The sequence below is a fragment of the Chelon labrosus genome, assembly GCF_963514085.1.
Source record: "Chelon labrosus genome assembly, chromosome: 19".
Taxonomy (NCBI): domain Eukaryota; kingdom Metazoa; phylum Chordata; class Actinopteri; order Mugiliformes; family Mugilidae; genus Chelon; species Chelon labrosus.
The window spans coordinates 25,398,201-25,412,132 of record NC_140352.1 but is presented as its reverse complement, the minus strand read 5'-3'; the positions used below and the strand labels follow the sequence as shown (position 1 = coordinate 25,412,132).

At 42.7% G+C, this 13,932-nt stretch overlaps 1 protein-coding gene across 1 annotated transcript in view; it reads left to right on the top strand.

Moving 5' to 3' along the window:
• Positions 1 to 13,932, top strand: part of ryr2a (ryanodine receptor 2a (cardiac)) — a gene marked incomplete at its 5' end in the record, with an annotated part of 253,225 nt that overhangs the window by 136,725 nt on the left and 102,568 nt on the right. The window contains 3 exon segments of the mRNA XM_084568164.1: positions 374 to 574; positions 998 to 1,103; positions 3,426 to 3,569. Coding sequence (XP_084424290.1) covers positions 374 to 574; positions 998 to 1,103; positions 3,426 to 3,569 — 451 coding nt within the window.

Genomic DNA, 13,932 nt, shown 5'->3' with positions numbered 1-13,932 from the left:
AAATGATTTGTAAAAGCAAAACACAACATATTGCGCTTGACATCAGATATTATTAAGCTTATAGCTCAATAATATGCATAAGACACATTCCACAAATATTTTATAAGCCAAAGCAAGGCCTACATTTTTTAAAATGAGTTCTGTCAGGTTGCAAGGTGATTGGCTCATCAAAACGCTTTTCCAGGACTGGAAAAAAACCCATGCTGTATGAGTCTCTCCCATTAGATTTCATTATCAGTACTTAAATGATTAAATATGCACAGAGGCTGCAGGGATGAAGATGTCCCCAGCATCATATATCCCATCATCGTGCAGATCTTATGTAGCTAATCTCCCCCTGTCTTTCTCTCTCTCTGTGTTTGTGTATGGGTAGATGTGCCATGTCCTGCAGTACTTGTGTGACTGCCAGGTGCGCCATCGAATTGAGGCAGTGGTGGCCTTCTCTGATGACTTTGTGGCTTGTCTTCAAGAAAACCAGCGGTTCCGCTACAATGAGGTGATGCTGGCACTCAACATGTCAGCAGCCCTAACTGCCAAGAAGACCAAAGAATTCAGATCTCCCCCACAGGAACAGGTAGGCCCACCTCTGAAGAAGAGTGAGACTGAGATTTAGAATGCATAACAATAGGTTAAAAACATGGGAGGGACAGGAAAATAATTTGGGTCACTGGTGTTTGGTTTTCTAATTCTTATAGGTCACATAGAGATATTTTTTGTGTCTGTGCTGCTTTGGTATTTTTGTATGTGGAGATACTTGATATTGAAATGCACTTCAGACCCTAAATCAAATAGTCAAATAATCTTTCTAATAAGTCCCAAAATCCCTTGTTAAATGGGATGTCGGGATCACTGTGTATATACTGTATGTATGTTGATTCAAGAACCAGTAGAGTTATAACACAGAAATCCAAAATGCATAGGCCTACTTACTGTGTTATGTCAATGTCTGTGTTGATCAGAACTTGTATTGAAGTGACACATACATGTGTTTTTCCAGATCAACATGTTGCTGAACTTTAAGGATGAGAAGCAGGAATGTCCCTGTCCAGAGTACGTCCGAGAGCAGCTGACAGATTTCCATGAAGATCTTATGAGACACTGTGGTCAGTTTCACAGCCAACCAAACAGTCATATTAACTATAATGACCAAACAGAAGTCACCACCAAAAAAAAGGTCACACACTCTAATATTTTTGTTGCACCGCTTTGATCACAGCACAAGATTTATTTTCATCCAGTGTTGCATTCATTTTTTCACCAAAATCCTGTATTGATGATGGGACAGTATGACCACCACACAAAACCTTCTCCAGCACATCCCAAAGATTCTCAGTGGGGTTCAGGTGGTGGCCAATCTATGTGTGAAAATGATGTCTCATGCTCCCTGAACCACTCTTTCACAATTTGAGCCCCATGAATCCTGGCATTGTCATCTTGGAATATGCCCATGCCATCAGGGAAGAAAAAAATCCATTGATGGAATAACCTGGTCATTCAGTATATTTGGGTAGTCAGCTGACCTCATTCTTTGGGTACATAATGTTGCTGAACCTAGACCTGAGCAACTGCAGCAACCCCAGATCATAGCACTGCCCCCACAGGCTTGTACAGTAGGCACTAGGCATGATGGGTGCATCACTTCATCTGCCTCTCTTCTTACCCTGATGCTCTGGTTCCCCACTATCCTTCCAGGTTTTAATAATGCATTGGACATTTCTTAACCCAATTTTAGTAGTTTCTTCAATCTCCTTAGATGTTTTCTCTGCTTGATGCAAGCCAATGATTTGACCCTTCTCAAACAGACTAACATCTTTTCCACAACCACGAGTTGTGTCTTTCGACATGATTGTTTAAGAAATGAGAAGCTACTCATTGCATCAGTTGGGGTTAAATAACTTGTTGCTAGCTGAAAGATAATTACCCATGCAGTAATTATCCAATAGGAGACTCGTACCTATTTGCTTAGTGAAATCCAGGTGGCGACTGTTTTTTTTGGCCAGGCAGTGTATATTATAATGCAAACCCTCTTTCTCACTTAATGCTTTCCCTCACCAAGGCATGTCAGACCATTTCTCACTGTCCCTCACTAAAAAAGTTCCAAACCAGCAATAAAATAGATAAAAACCTGGCTTAAGTGCACTCCCACAGCTTCAGGACTGTTTGGGACACACGTCTTAGGACATATTTGAACAGCAGAGTGTGGAGGCACACACAGCCTGTCTTTCATACATTAAGAACTTTACACATACTGACACTTTTAACAAACATATCCAGGTTTATATCTCAATCAAAAACCCTGGATGACAAGGGCAGTACAGTAAGTAAGGCAGATATTGATGAGTGTGGATGCAAGGAAAGCCACCAGATCTAATGGAGTACTGAAAATTACTTAAAGCCATTGCAGATCAGCTTTCAGGGGTAAGGGTAGCCTCGATGACATCAGACCAACAGCATTAACATCAGTAGTCATGAAGAGTTTTGAAAGACTCATTGCGGACCACATCACAACTACCAGACCTTCTATCTTGTGCTTATAGAGCAAATTGAGCTACAGAAAACACCACCACCACTGCTCTTCACTGAGCCAACTTGAACTACCAGGCAACTATGTCATGATGCTATTTGTCCATCTGTCTTGTGTATGTAATGGAGGTAAACTTCGAGCTAGCTTGAACAACCATAGGTCACATTTGGATTCCTCCCGTCCTGTTTTACATAACCTCATTATTTTTAGAAATCGACATTTCTGCCTAGTATGACTCAAAACATCAGCAGATTTTCTTCTGATAGTAGATGAAGAGAACAGAAATATTATGCTTTTAGCTTGGAAAATCCCAAGCAAGAAGATGGATATACATTGTGCCTTCTTCGCTGTAGTCTACTCAAGCTTAAAAGTGGGACTGGATTGCATTTGTCATTCTGGGACACTGTTGATCATGGTTTGGGTCTGTGATAAGTACCCACTGATTTAACAGCAGACTCATCATTTACGTCAAGAGAATGGGTGGTCACCAGCACAGAAGCCTACAAAGCAGTCTTGATTACATCAGTTGAATTTAAGTGAAATTATCTAATTGCAACAAGCGCTGGAAAAATGACATGGGTGAAGCATAAAGTAGATCATTCTCCTTAACAACTTCCCAAAACTAGTTTGTCAACATAAAATCTGTGGTTAAAAATCTGTTTTAATTAATTCAATTTAAGTGTATTTAAACTTCTGGCCTCGTTTGCATATATGATGGGGTAGCACTTTAAGGCATTTTTCTTAAGACACAGGTGGGTCCCTCACATCCTGTTTTAAAGAACTTCAGTGCCCTTTAATTTAATTTAAACCACTGTCTTGTAACATATCAAAACAGGTCTCAGTACTATCTAAATATGCCCTGTCACTCCCACATCATTTACTGATCTCTCTATTCTAACAGGTATAGAGTTGGACGAGGAGAGAGGCATTGACGGAGACGGTGACTTCACCATACGAGGTCGACTCATGTCACTAGTGGAGAAAGTGGCTTATTTGAAGACGAAGATGGCCAACCTGCCAAAAGACAAAAAAGACAGGAAGCCATGTGAGTCCTTTGCACTAAACCATAAGCAGGCAAATATATATATCAGCGGTTGCGCTAGACTTTTTCGTTGTCTGTCATTTTGACTGACAGGGTCATAAAAATCCCGTCATAATCTATTTTTACCCGTCACTTTAATGTTATAAAATGATAATAATGCAATTCAGTAGCATTTAAATTTCATTAAAATTTCCTCTCATGCATGAATTATGATAAACTCAGTCAGGATTTTTTTACTAAGTGTTTTTATACATCCCTAGGGATGTAAAACAAGGTTTGAAAAAAAAATAAAATTCTGTCTTTATTCTATAAAGAAATATTTATATGTCCACTCAAGTGTACTTCATGCATTTTGTACTGTAAAAAAACATCAATGTAATAACATGGTAGTTATACAGGTATAGTTGTAATTTAGTTATACAGTTGTAATATGGTATTCTGTTGGAATGGTGGTTCCTCCACTACTCTATAGGCCTCTCTATTTGAGCTCTATTGATAAACATAAAAGTTAACATAAACATAAAAATTTTTTTTTCCCTAGGCGTTTTTATTTATTTTTAGGGATGTAAAACAAGGTTACAAAATAAAGATATATTCTCTCTGAACTGAGGAGGATAGTGTGACACAAGTAACAAGTCTCTGAACTGTAGATCCTCATAGAATCTTGACTGTAACTGGTGTTTATCATACTGTATTCTTGTCAAGTCTCTGAACTGTTAAATCTCTGAACTGAGCATATTCTCTCATAGTATCTTATGACATGTATCATATTTCCTGTCAAATCATGCTTGTTTCTCATTTTTGAGACTATTTTCTATGATAGTTGCCAAAGCATCCAGGGCACAAAGCTACAAGACACTGCATGCAGATGTACTTGGTTCTTCATGTGCACGCAGCATCTTGGCATTTGCTGGCCGTTTTTTGCTTCCTTGAGCTGGGGCCAGTGGTTTCCGGGGGCATACCGGATCTCAGGGGGGGCCTTAGACACTGCTCTCCGTTTTGCCGGTGGTGGAGTGGCACTGGGTCTGCCTCTGGTGTTTATCTTCACGGATCCTGCAATGATGAGAGCACGAGCTATTGACGCCTTGAAGTGCAGCAGATCCTCACAGAGGATCCTGCTCGCACCCACACTTTAATTCCCCAGGGCTTGGGTTTTTTGGGGACATATTGTTTGATAGACAGGAGTCCCTTGTAGGGAATCATCATCTCATCGACCGACTGAAATTCTTCTGGATCAAGTGCTGAGCGGAAGGTTTCCTTGAGTGCATCCGAGACTGGTCTGATTTTGACAAACCTGTCAGCATTTTCGGGGTCCAGTGAGTAGTTGTCAACAAAGTGCATGTAACTAAGAATTTGCTCAGATCTGTTCACTGGCATTGCATCGGCTATAAGTTCAAGACGAAGTCCTGTCTCTGATGACCAGTACATTCTGGATCTAGGATATCTGACATATGACATTACCATATTAATTCCAAGAAATGTTTTGAACTCCTCTGAGGTCAATGCCAGCTTGTCTTTTCCTTTCTGGACAGCGTACAGGTTTGTATTGTATACAATGTCATCAATCATATCCTGGGTGAAAAGATGCATGAAGAAATCTATTACATCTGCTCCCTCAACATTCATCTTGCTCTCTCCTAAGAAAGGAGGCAGCTCTCCCTCAAACTGGTTGTCCTTAGCTTTCCAGACATTTCTGACACTCTTTTCTTTTGCTTTTTTCCCCTGAGCTCTGAGAGGTGGTGGTCCCTCAGGTTCAACAGCCTCATCTCCTTCATCAGCTTCATGTCCTTCTTCAGCCTCAACTCTCTCAGCAACATTTCCAGACTCCTCGCCTTCACTGTCACTGCTTGATCCTACTTCTCTGCTTGCACCTGTCTGTACTGGCAGCCATTCCTCATCACTGCTATCAGAAGCACAGTCATCCTCACTTGAGTCTGGAAACTCCCCTATTACCCTATATGCCTGTCTTTTTGAGCTTTACAAAATATAAGGATATATAGAAAAAAACTCAAATTACATTATAAAAACATAAAGAAGTTGATTTACAGCCAAAACATTATAGGATATGAATTATTTTCAAGAACAACATTGGTAGTAATTGACATTGCATAGAAGTTGAAACATAGCTAGCGATGCATGATGTACAATTGAGTGGACAGATGATTAATCTGTATTTCCTCCAAATATAAAATCAAAACTTGGAAAATCTTTACATAATATGTCACCTTAGATGTTACTTGATGTAATTATATATATTTTTTTTTTTACCTGCAATGGTGTCTTTTTATAGAAGGTAGAAACCGAAATAGCCGAGGTGTTTTGTCTTTCTCCCTGTCTGTCGGCCATCTTGGTTTCACTGACTACTTTTTCCCATTACAATGACCAGCCAATGGGATTTTTTTGTATGGGATGATGCAATAGCTTCCAAGAGTGGACTATATGCAGCAGTGCCCAAAATTGCAGGCATATATAGAGAAAAAACACTTTTAAACAGCTGTACACTGTAGTGACCTCTATGCATGAAAGGTTTAACTTTAAGTACTTTTTCAGTACTGACAGTATTGACTTTAAATGGTAGGAAAAAAAAAAGTTTGGGCAGCCGACACATCTTGTCTGTACTCGGACCGGGACTGCTAGCGCTAACAGCTCTTAGATGGTACCGTAGGGTTGAAGTGCTTCGGTGGTATGCAAACTCTTTTATTTTGCACAGTTTGCACAAAAACTCATCAGTCCTAGCAACGTGCTTTCATCCAATTCCTCCATTTTGGTAGCCATTAGCCGCATAGACATATATACATATATATTGCATATATGTCTACGGTTAACCGAGCACTTACGTGTGCAGGTCACTCGCCACCAAGTGGTCAGGGGTGTGAATTGCAATATGTCAAAATGACAGATGGCCTTCAGATTTTTCCATCACAGTTTTAAAAAAATGGTCAATGACGGAAAATATTCGGTTATATATATATATATATATATATATATATATATATATATATAGGACTAGTGAGCATCAAGGCCACTATCCAGGATGAAACATCAAAAATCCAAGAGTACATCAGAAAAATGGCCACAAAGGATGAACTGCTAAGAGAGCACCTGGAGGGACAAGCCCCTACATGGCATGTACCACCGCCAAATTGAAGAAGTGGCTGATATCGAGAAAACCTACCAATGGCTGGAAAAGGCTGGACTCAGAGACAGCACAGAGGCACTGATCATGGCAGCACAAGAACAGGCCCTAGGTACAAGAGCCATAGAGGCCAAGATCTATGTTACGTCCCTATGTGTGTCCAGGGGAAAATCAGGGACAAACACAATACAACCAATGCTCAAGTCTGGTGTAAAAAAAGTTTAACAATATTTATTGAAATACAAAAAGATGACTAAACAAAAATCTCCTCCAAACAAAAACAGTGGGGAAGATTTGGACCACGTGGTTGTGCCAAATAAATGAAAGCAATAAAACAAAACTAGGCCTGGCTAACACTCTGCCATATAGAAAACAACAAACAAAAAGGGCCTAACTATCTTTTCTACTAAAAGAACGTTGTCAGAACTACATGGGTGGCACCAACCAATAATCCTAGTGTGTATAACAAAGGAATCCTACGTGGTGGGGTGTAAAGGGTACCCCAATCTTACCTCTGGTCCGCACCTTCCACCACAACTGAAATAAATCAAACAGAAAGGGTCCACACGTCTCAATACCACGGTAGGTGACAAAAAACAAAATAACAATCGAGCCGAGCAACAAGCTAAGGGCAGATATTGAACCATGTGGTTCTCAAAACAAGCTACAAGCAATCAGCGCAACTAGCATGCAGCAGCAAATCATGTGCAGGGGAAGTAGAGCCCGAGGAGCCTTTAGCTGGATCCTTTTGAAGTAGCTCCTGTGGTGGCCATTGGATAAACCAACCAATCAGCAGGCTCTGACAGACTTCCCAGGTGGAATCACTTGCAGTATCACCAGTATCACCTGAACACACAGGGGAGGGGGAGAGAGAGAGGGAGAGAAGAACCAAGAAAAATACACTGCCCCTGTCTGGCACGTAACACCCCCAACCATATAAGTTCAAACGAAGTTTGTAACTATCCAAGTAATCTCCAACGACTACACAGCACAAGACAAAGCATCTGCAAGGATATTGTCAGACCCCTTTTTATGAGTGATTTCTAGATTGAAGTTTTGAATAATTAAGGCCCAATGCATGAGACGCTGGTTGGTGTTGAACATTCGGGACAGAAATACGAGAGGATTATGGTCGGTGAACACCTTAACAGGCTTAGCACTAGATCCAACATAAACCTCGAAATGCTGCAGGGCAAACAACAATGCAAGAGTTTCCTTTTCAATTGTCGAGTACTTCAGTTGATGTTTATTGAACTTGCGTGAAAAGTAGCTTACAGGATGGTCGATGCCCTGGTCATCCTCCTGTAGAAGGACAGCTCCAGCTCCGAGTGCGCTGGCATTTACTTCAAGTTTAAATGGCATGGAAAAATCTGGGGCAGACAGGACAGGAGCGCAACACAGCATACCTTTTAGGCTTTCAAAAGATTGAGTGCACTCACCAGTCCAATTAAAAGGCTTCGAAGGACTGGTTAAAGCTGTCAGAGGGGCTGCCACAGTGGAGAAGTTTTTACAGAACCGTCGATAGTATCCCGACATACCAAGGAAACGTCTCAGCTCTCTCCTGGTGGTCGGTACGGGAAATGCAGCAATGGCTTTGACCTTTATATCTGCAGGACACACTTGTCCTCGACCCACCTGCTGGCCAAGGTAGAGGACAGTACCTTTTCCAAACTCACATTTTGCAAGATTTAATGTTAGAGAGGCATTTGCTAGGCGTTTGAAGACTTCCTTCAGTGTAGCCATGTGGGTGGCCCAGTCAGCAGAATATACCACAATATCATCTAGATAGGCCTTGCAGTCTTTAACATCTCCGAGTACTTTGTTTACCAACCTTTGAAAGGTTGCAGGAGCGTTACACATACCAAACGGCATGACGGTATACTGCAGGAAACTATCTGAGGTCACAAAAGCTGAAATGTCCGATGCACGCGAAGTTAAAGGTACTTGCCAGTATCCCTTTAACATGTCAAGTTTACTGATGTATGTTGCGGGGCCTATCTCATCTATACAACCATCAATTAATGGTAATGGATGGGCATCAGAAACCGTTACTGCGTTCACCTTGCAGAAGTCAGTGCAGAACCTGGGGCTTCCATCAGACTTGGTATCAAGGAGGCAAGGAGAACTCCAGGGACTTGAACTGGGCACCGCAAATCCATTTTCCACGAGGTAGTCAACCTCTTTCTTCAAGACTTCCCTCTTAGCTGGACTAACCCGATAGGCATGCTGCTTTATGGGTGTTGGCTAAGTTAGGACAATATCATGCCTTGTAACAGAGGTTTGAGAAGGAATGTCATTAAACAGACATGGGAAATCTGAGATGAGCCGGGTCACATTGTCACGCTGGTCATAAGGGAGGTGAGACAGATACTGAGGCAAGTTAGACAAAACTTCGGTGTTGCTTAACCTAGCTCCCTGTGGCGTGGCATTACTCATCACTAACCCATCATCATCATCATCATTCCAAATGGATGCCATGGGTGAGACTGCAGCTTTCCCCTCTTGGACTGAGGTGGTTTCACCTTTTTCATCATGGGAGTGGTACAACTTCATCATGTTGACATGGCACACTCTGGTCTGTCGTCTGCAGTCAGGAGTTTTGATGACGTAGTTTGTTTCACTGAGTTTCTGCTGTATGACATAAGGACCTGAAAATTTAGTGCAGAGGGCAGAACCAGGTACAGGCAAAAACAGCAGAACTTTGTCTCCAGGCTTAAATGTAGAAACTACTGCTTTCCTGTCAAAGCGTTGTTTCATTTTTTTCTGTGTAGAGGCCAAGGCATCCCTAGCCAAAGAACAGGCAATTTGGAGACGATCTTTGAGCTTGGTGACATACTCTGGGATGCTCTTGACCTTTGTTTCTGGCATAACCAGTTGCTCCTTGAGGACTTTTAAAGGACCCCTGACCACATGTCCGAACACTAGTTCAGCTGGACTGAAACCCAGTGACTCCTGTACAGCTTCACGGGTGGCAAACAAAACAAGTGGAACACTTTCATCCCAATCCCTCTGCGACTCATGGCAATGCTTACGCAACATAGACTTCATAGTTTGATGGAATCTCTCTAGCGCACCCTGGCTTTCAGGATTGTAAGGGCTAGAGGTGACATGAGTGATGCCTAAGGTCTTCAGCGCTTGGGCAAATACCTTGGACTTAAAATTGGTGCCTTGATCCGTTTGCACAACCTTTGGTAAACCAAACACTGAAAAGAATTTTACCAGGGCCTTGGTAATGACTGGAGCAGTGATTTTCCTCAGTGGGATGGCTTCAGGGAACCTGGTGGAAGCACACATAATTGTCAACAGAAACTGATTTCCAGCCTTGGATTTTGGCAACGGTCCCACACAATCAACTATTACTTTTTCAAATGGTTCTCCCATCACTGGAATGGGACAGAGTGGAGCCGGGGGAATCACCTGGTTTGGTTTTCCAGCAACCTGACACACATGACGGGTACGGCAGTGCTGAACAACATCAGACTTAAGTCCGGGCCAAAAGAAATGCTTAAGGACTCTGTCGTAGGTTTTGGTGATTCCCATGTGTCCTGACCATGGATGGTCATGAGCTAAGGACAGCACTTGTGAACGATAGGTTGTTGGTACAACAACCTGATAAGTTGCACAGTCCACATCTTCAATAATTTCACTAGTCCAGCGACGCATCAACAAGCCATCGTCAAGTACAAAAGCCACCTTCTTCTTCTTGGCTTCATCCCGGCTGATAACAGAAGAAAGACACTTTGAAAGAGTTTCGTCACCTTTTTCTGCCGCGATAAATGCTTCCCGAGTGGCTGGCAGCTTCACAACCACAGGATTGGAAGGAGATGGCTCCATGTCAGCAGGTTTAGTCTTGGGCTGATCTTTTGACTTTGTCTGCACCACTTCGGGAAAATGTTCTGTAGCCAAGAAAGAATCAGATAAGTCAAGTCCATATTTGTTTGTCTGGGCACGTGTAACCACACATGCAGGAAATATGTCAGGAGGTATTTGTGGTGATTCAGAGTCAGTGCTCAAACCAGGATTGTCCAGGACCTCCGGGACTGGCATCACCTTACCCCCTGCTAGGTCATTACTGAGAATGAAATCAACACCTTTGATGGGTAAGGCTGGGAGTACAGCAACCTGGAAACAACCACTGATCAGGGGAGTTTGAACATGGACTTTATGCAAGGGTGCAGATACAAAAGCCATTCCAACACCTTGCACAATGGTGGAGATGCCGGGGATTGAACCCGGGGCCTCAAGAGTAGATCAGATCCAAGGTGCAGACTATGCAAAGATGCCCCTGAAACAGTCCAGCACACAATAGTAGGGTGTAAGATGCAAGCCGGGTCAGCGTACATGGAGAGACACAACGAAGTGGCTGGAATAGTGTACAGGAACATCTGTACCCAGTATGGAATAGAAGTACCCAAATCGCAATGGGCTGCACCACAGAAGGTGGCTGAGAACAACAGGGCCAAGGTTCTGTGGGACTTCAGCTTCCAGACTGACAAACAGGTCCTGGCTAACCAACCGGACATAGTGGTGGTAGACAAAGAGCAGAAGAAGGCGGTGGTGATAGATGTGGCGATACCAGCAGATGCCAACATCAGAAAGAAGGAACAAGGGTTGAAACAACAGCTGGAGCAGATGTGGAAGGTCAAGGCAAGCGTGGTCCCCGTGGTAGTAGGAGCACTTGGGGCAGTGACCCCCAAACTGGGGGAGTGGCTCCAACAGATCCCAGGAACAACATCAGAAGCCTCAGTCCAGAAGAGCGCAGTCCTAGGAACAGCTAAGATACTGCGCAGAACTCTCAAACTCCCAGGCCTCTGGTAGAGGACCCGAGCTTGAGGATGACACAGATACCACCCCAACAGGGTGAGAGGGACGTTTTATATATATATATATATATAAAACACTTTGATTTTTATAACCACGTGACCTGCGATATTTCAGTTTACAAACTAAAAAATAAATGCTTTTATATACACTGCTCAAAAAAAAATTGAAGGAACACTTTGAAAACACATCAGATCTAATGAGAAAAAAATTATGCTGGATATCTATACTGATATGGACTAGGTAATGACTGGGTAAAAGGTCAGGCGAGCGTGGGGGCCAGTCAGTGGTATCAAGTCCTTCCTGCAACATGCGGCCTACTTCCAATTTCAGCTTTGCTATACCTCAGCTAACCCAAAACACCAGCTTTTTGTTAGTAGTATCGCAGGGGTCAATATAAAGGTGGCATCTGGATCAGTTGAGATCGAAACCAAGGGTCTGGCATCAATGATGGCTGAAACTTCGCACATGAGTGTGCACAGGAATTCATGAGTGAGGTATGACTGTCTAACGGCATGGTGTTGAGTAGTCAGTGAGTGACTAATACTATTCGCTTCCAAGAGCCCCTCATATGCGGGGAGTTGAACTCCCAAGTGCAACTCTGCTCACCTAAGTATCTCTGGATACTGGATTCTTGTTGGCACTCAGCCAGACCAAGCTCCTTGCTGGCAGTTTGAACCACAATCTGACCTCAGTTGTTTTGCTGGTCCACAGATAGCAACAAAACGCCTCAATGCGTTGATACAACTGGAGGTATTCATAGACTCTATTACTTCAATATGCACTGCTCTAGTGCTCATACAGGTAAGTAACATCGCCCAGCACTTGGTTCCAGCATCACCTCTGGTCCACCTGGCAATGACTTCCCAAGGACCATAGACGTCGAGTCCCACATAGATAAAGAGAGGAGATCTGCTGCGGCGTTCAGATGCTAAGTTTGCCATGACTTGCACTTCCATCTTATCCCAGACCTTGCAGATGTTTCACCTGCTTGTGGTAATGTCTTACTAGCAGAGTAGCAATGTAGTTGTCTTATGGTACAATGAGAGGGTTTTTCTCGGCATACCCCATCAACACATGTTCAACTCTTCCTCCAATTCTCAGACCATTTTTAAACACAGGACTATGTTTGAAAAAGAGTGAGTTGTCCTTGGTTTGGTCTTGCTCTCATCATGGTCAGAGAATTCCAGAAGAAAGGATCCCATCTGTACTGCCTTGATGATGACGGCTTCTGCTTGAACAAATTAATTTGGAGTGTGGGGGTGTTTGCACCAGTGCCAGCCACTACATCCTTATGCAGACTTGTAGATATGTGCTACGTGTCTGTAGTAAGATTTTACTTTTGAACCTGGAGAATCCCAGTTAGAAGGGTCACATGATGAGCTCCCTCATCAGGGCTCTTCCTTGTGAGGTTATTGGAGAGACTGCTGCTGAGAAAATCTTCAGCATGGCTGGACTGTTGGAAACAATCTTATGAAGATGAATGTTTGATGCAGCAAGAGATGCTTGGGTCATCTTGAGAAGACAAATAGCCTCAGCATCAGTGGGCAGAGGTATCAGCCATTCATCTACATGAAAGTGTCTTTCACAAATTGTCTTGCGCCATGTTCATATTCTTCCTCTTTGGCAGCACGTCTGAGCCCATAGATGTAAATGAAAGGTGAAGGTCTATTTCCAAAAACATCAACCTTCATCCAATATATTGAAGGAGTCTACACCCTCTGAGCACTGGAATCGAATACCACCCTGATGTTGGCAGGTTATTTTAGGATGATAGACCGCAAAAGCGGATAAGTACCAAGCTTCCTCGCCTTCTTTCAGCGGACGAGCTGGCTCAGCATGACCATCCTCAAACAGTTTTCCCATGAAGTCTAATTTTTGTTTTATGATGGGCTTCCTGTCAGAAGTTAGACACAGTGAGTTAAGCTGTTTAAGAGTTTGCTTGCAGTTGTTTGGAAGTTGTCTTTGAGGCAATAACCCAACTGCTGTTCTTGTCTCTATACATCTGTGTCCATAATCTTTGTAAAGGTTGTCTTAAATGGACAGAGCAGGCCTATTGTTTTCAGTTGTATGGAAAATATTCTCACCCACGGTAGATAAATGCAGAGGAAAAAAAAGGTGTAAAATGGTAATTATGTTCATCTTTAAACCTGGAAGCTATTGTTATTCATTTCCCCTATAGTGCATGTCGAAGTTTCTCTATTGTGGGTCTGATAATAGCAGAGCAGTATGTAGATAAGCCAAACAAGGTAGGTAACCATCCTCCTTTGCTAAATTAATCTCCATAAGAAGGTCTCCAAGCTCCCAAAGCTTGACAAAATCTGTAGCAGAAAGCTTAGGGAGCATGTCCAGTTTCGATTGTCTCAGGTGAAGCATCTTACTACTTTAGTCTCATGCCTTCCTCAACAT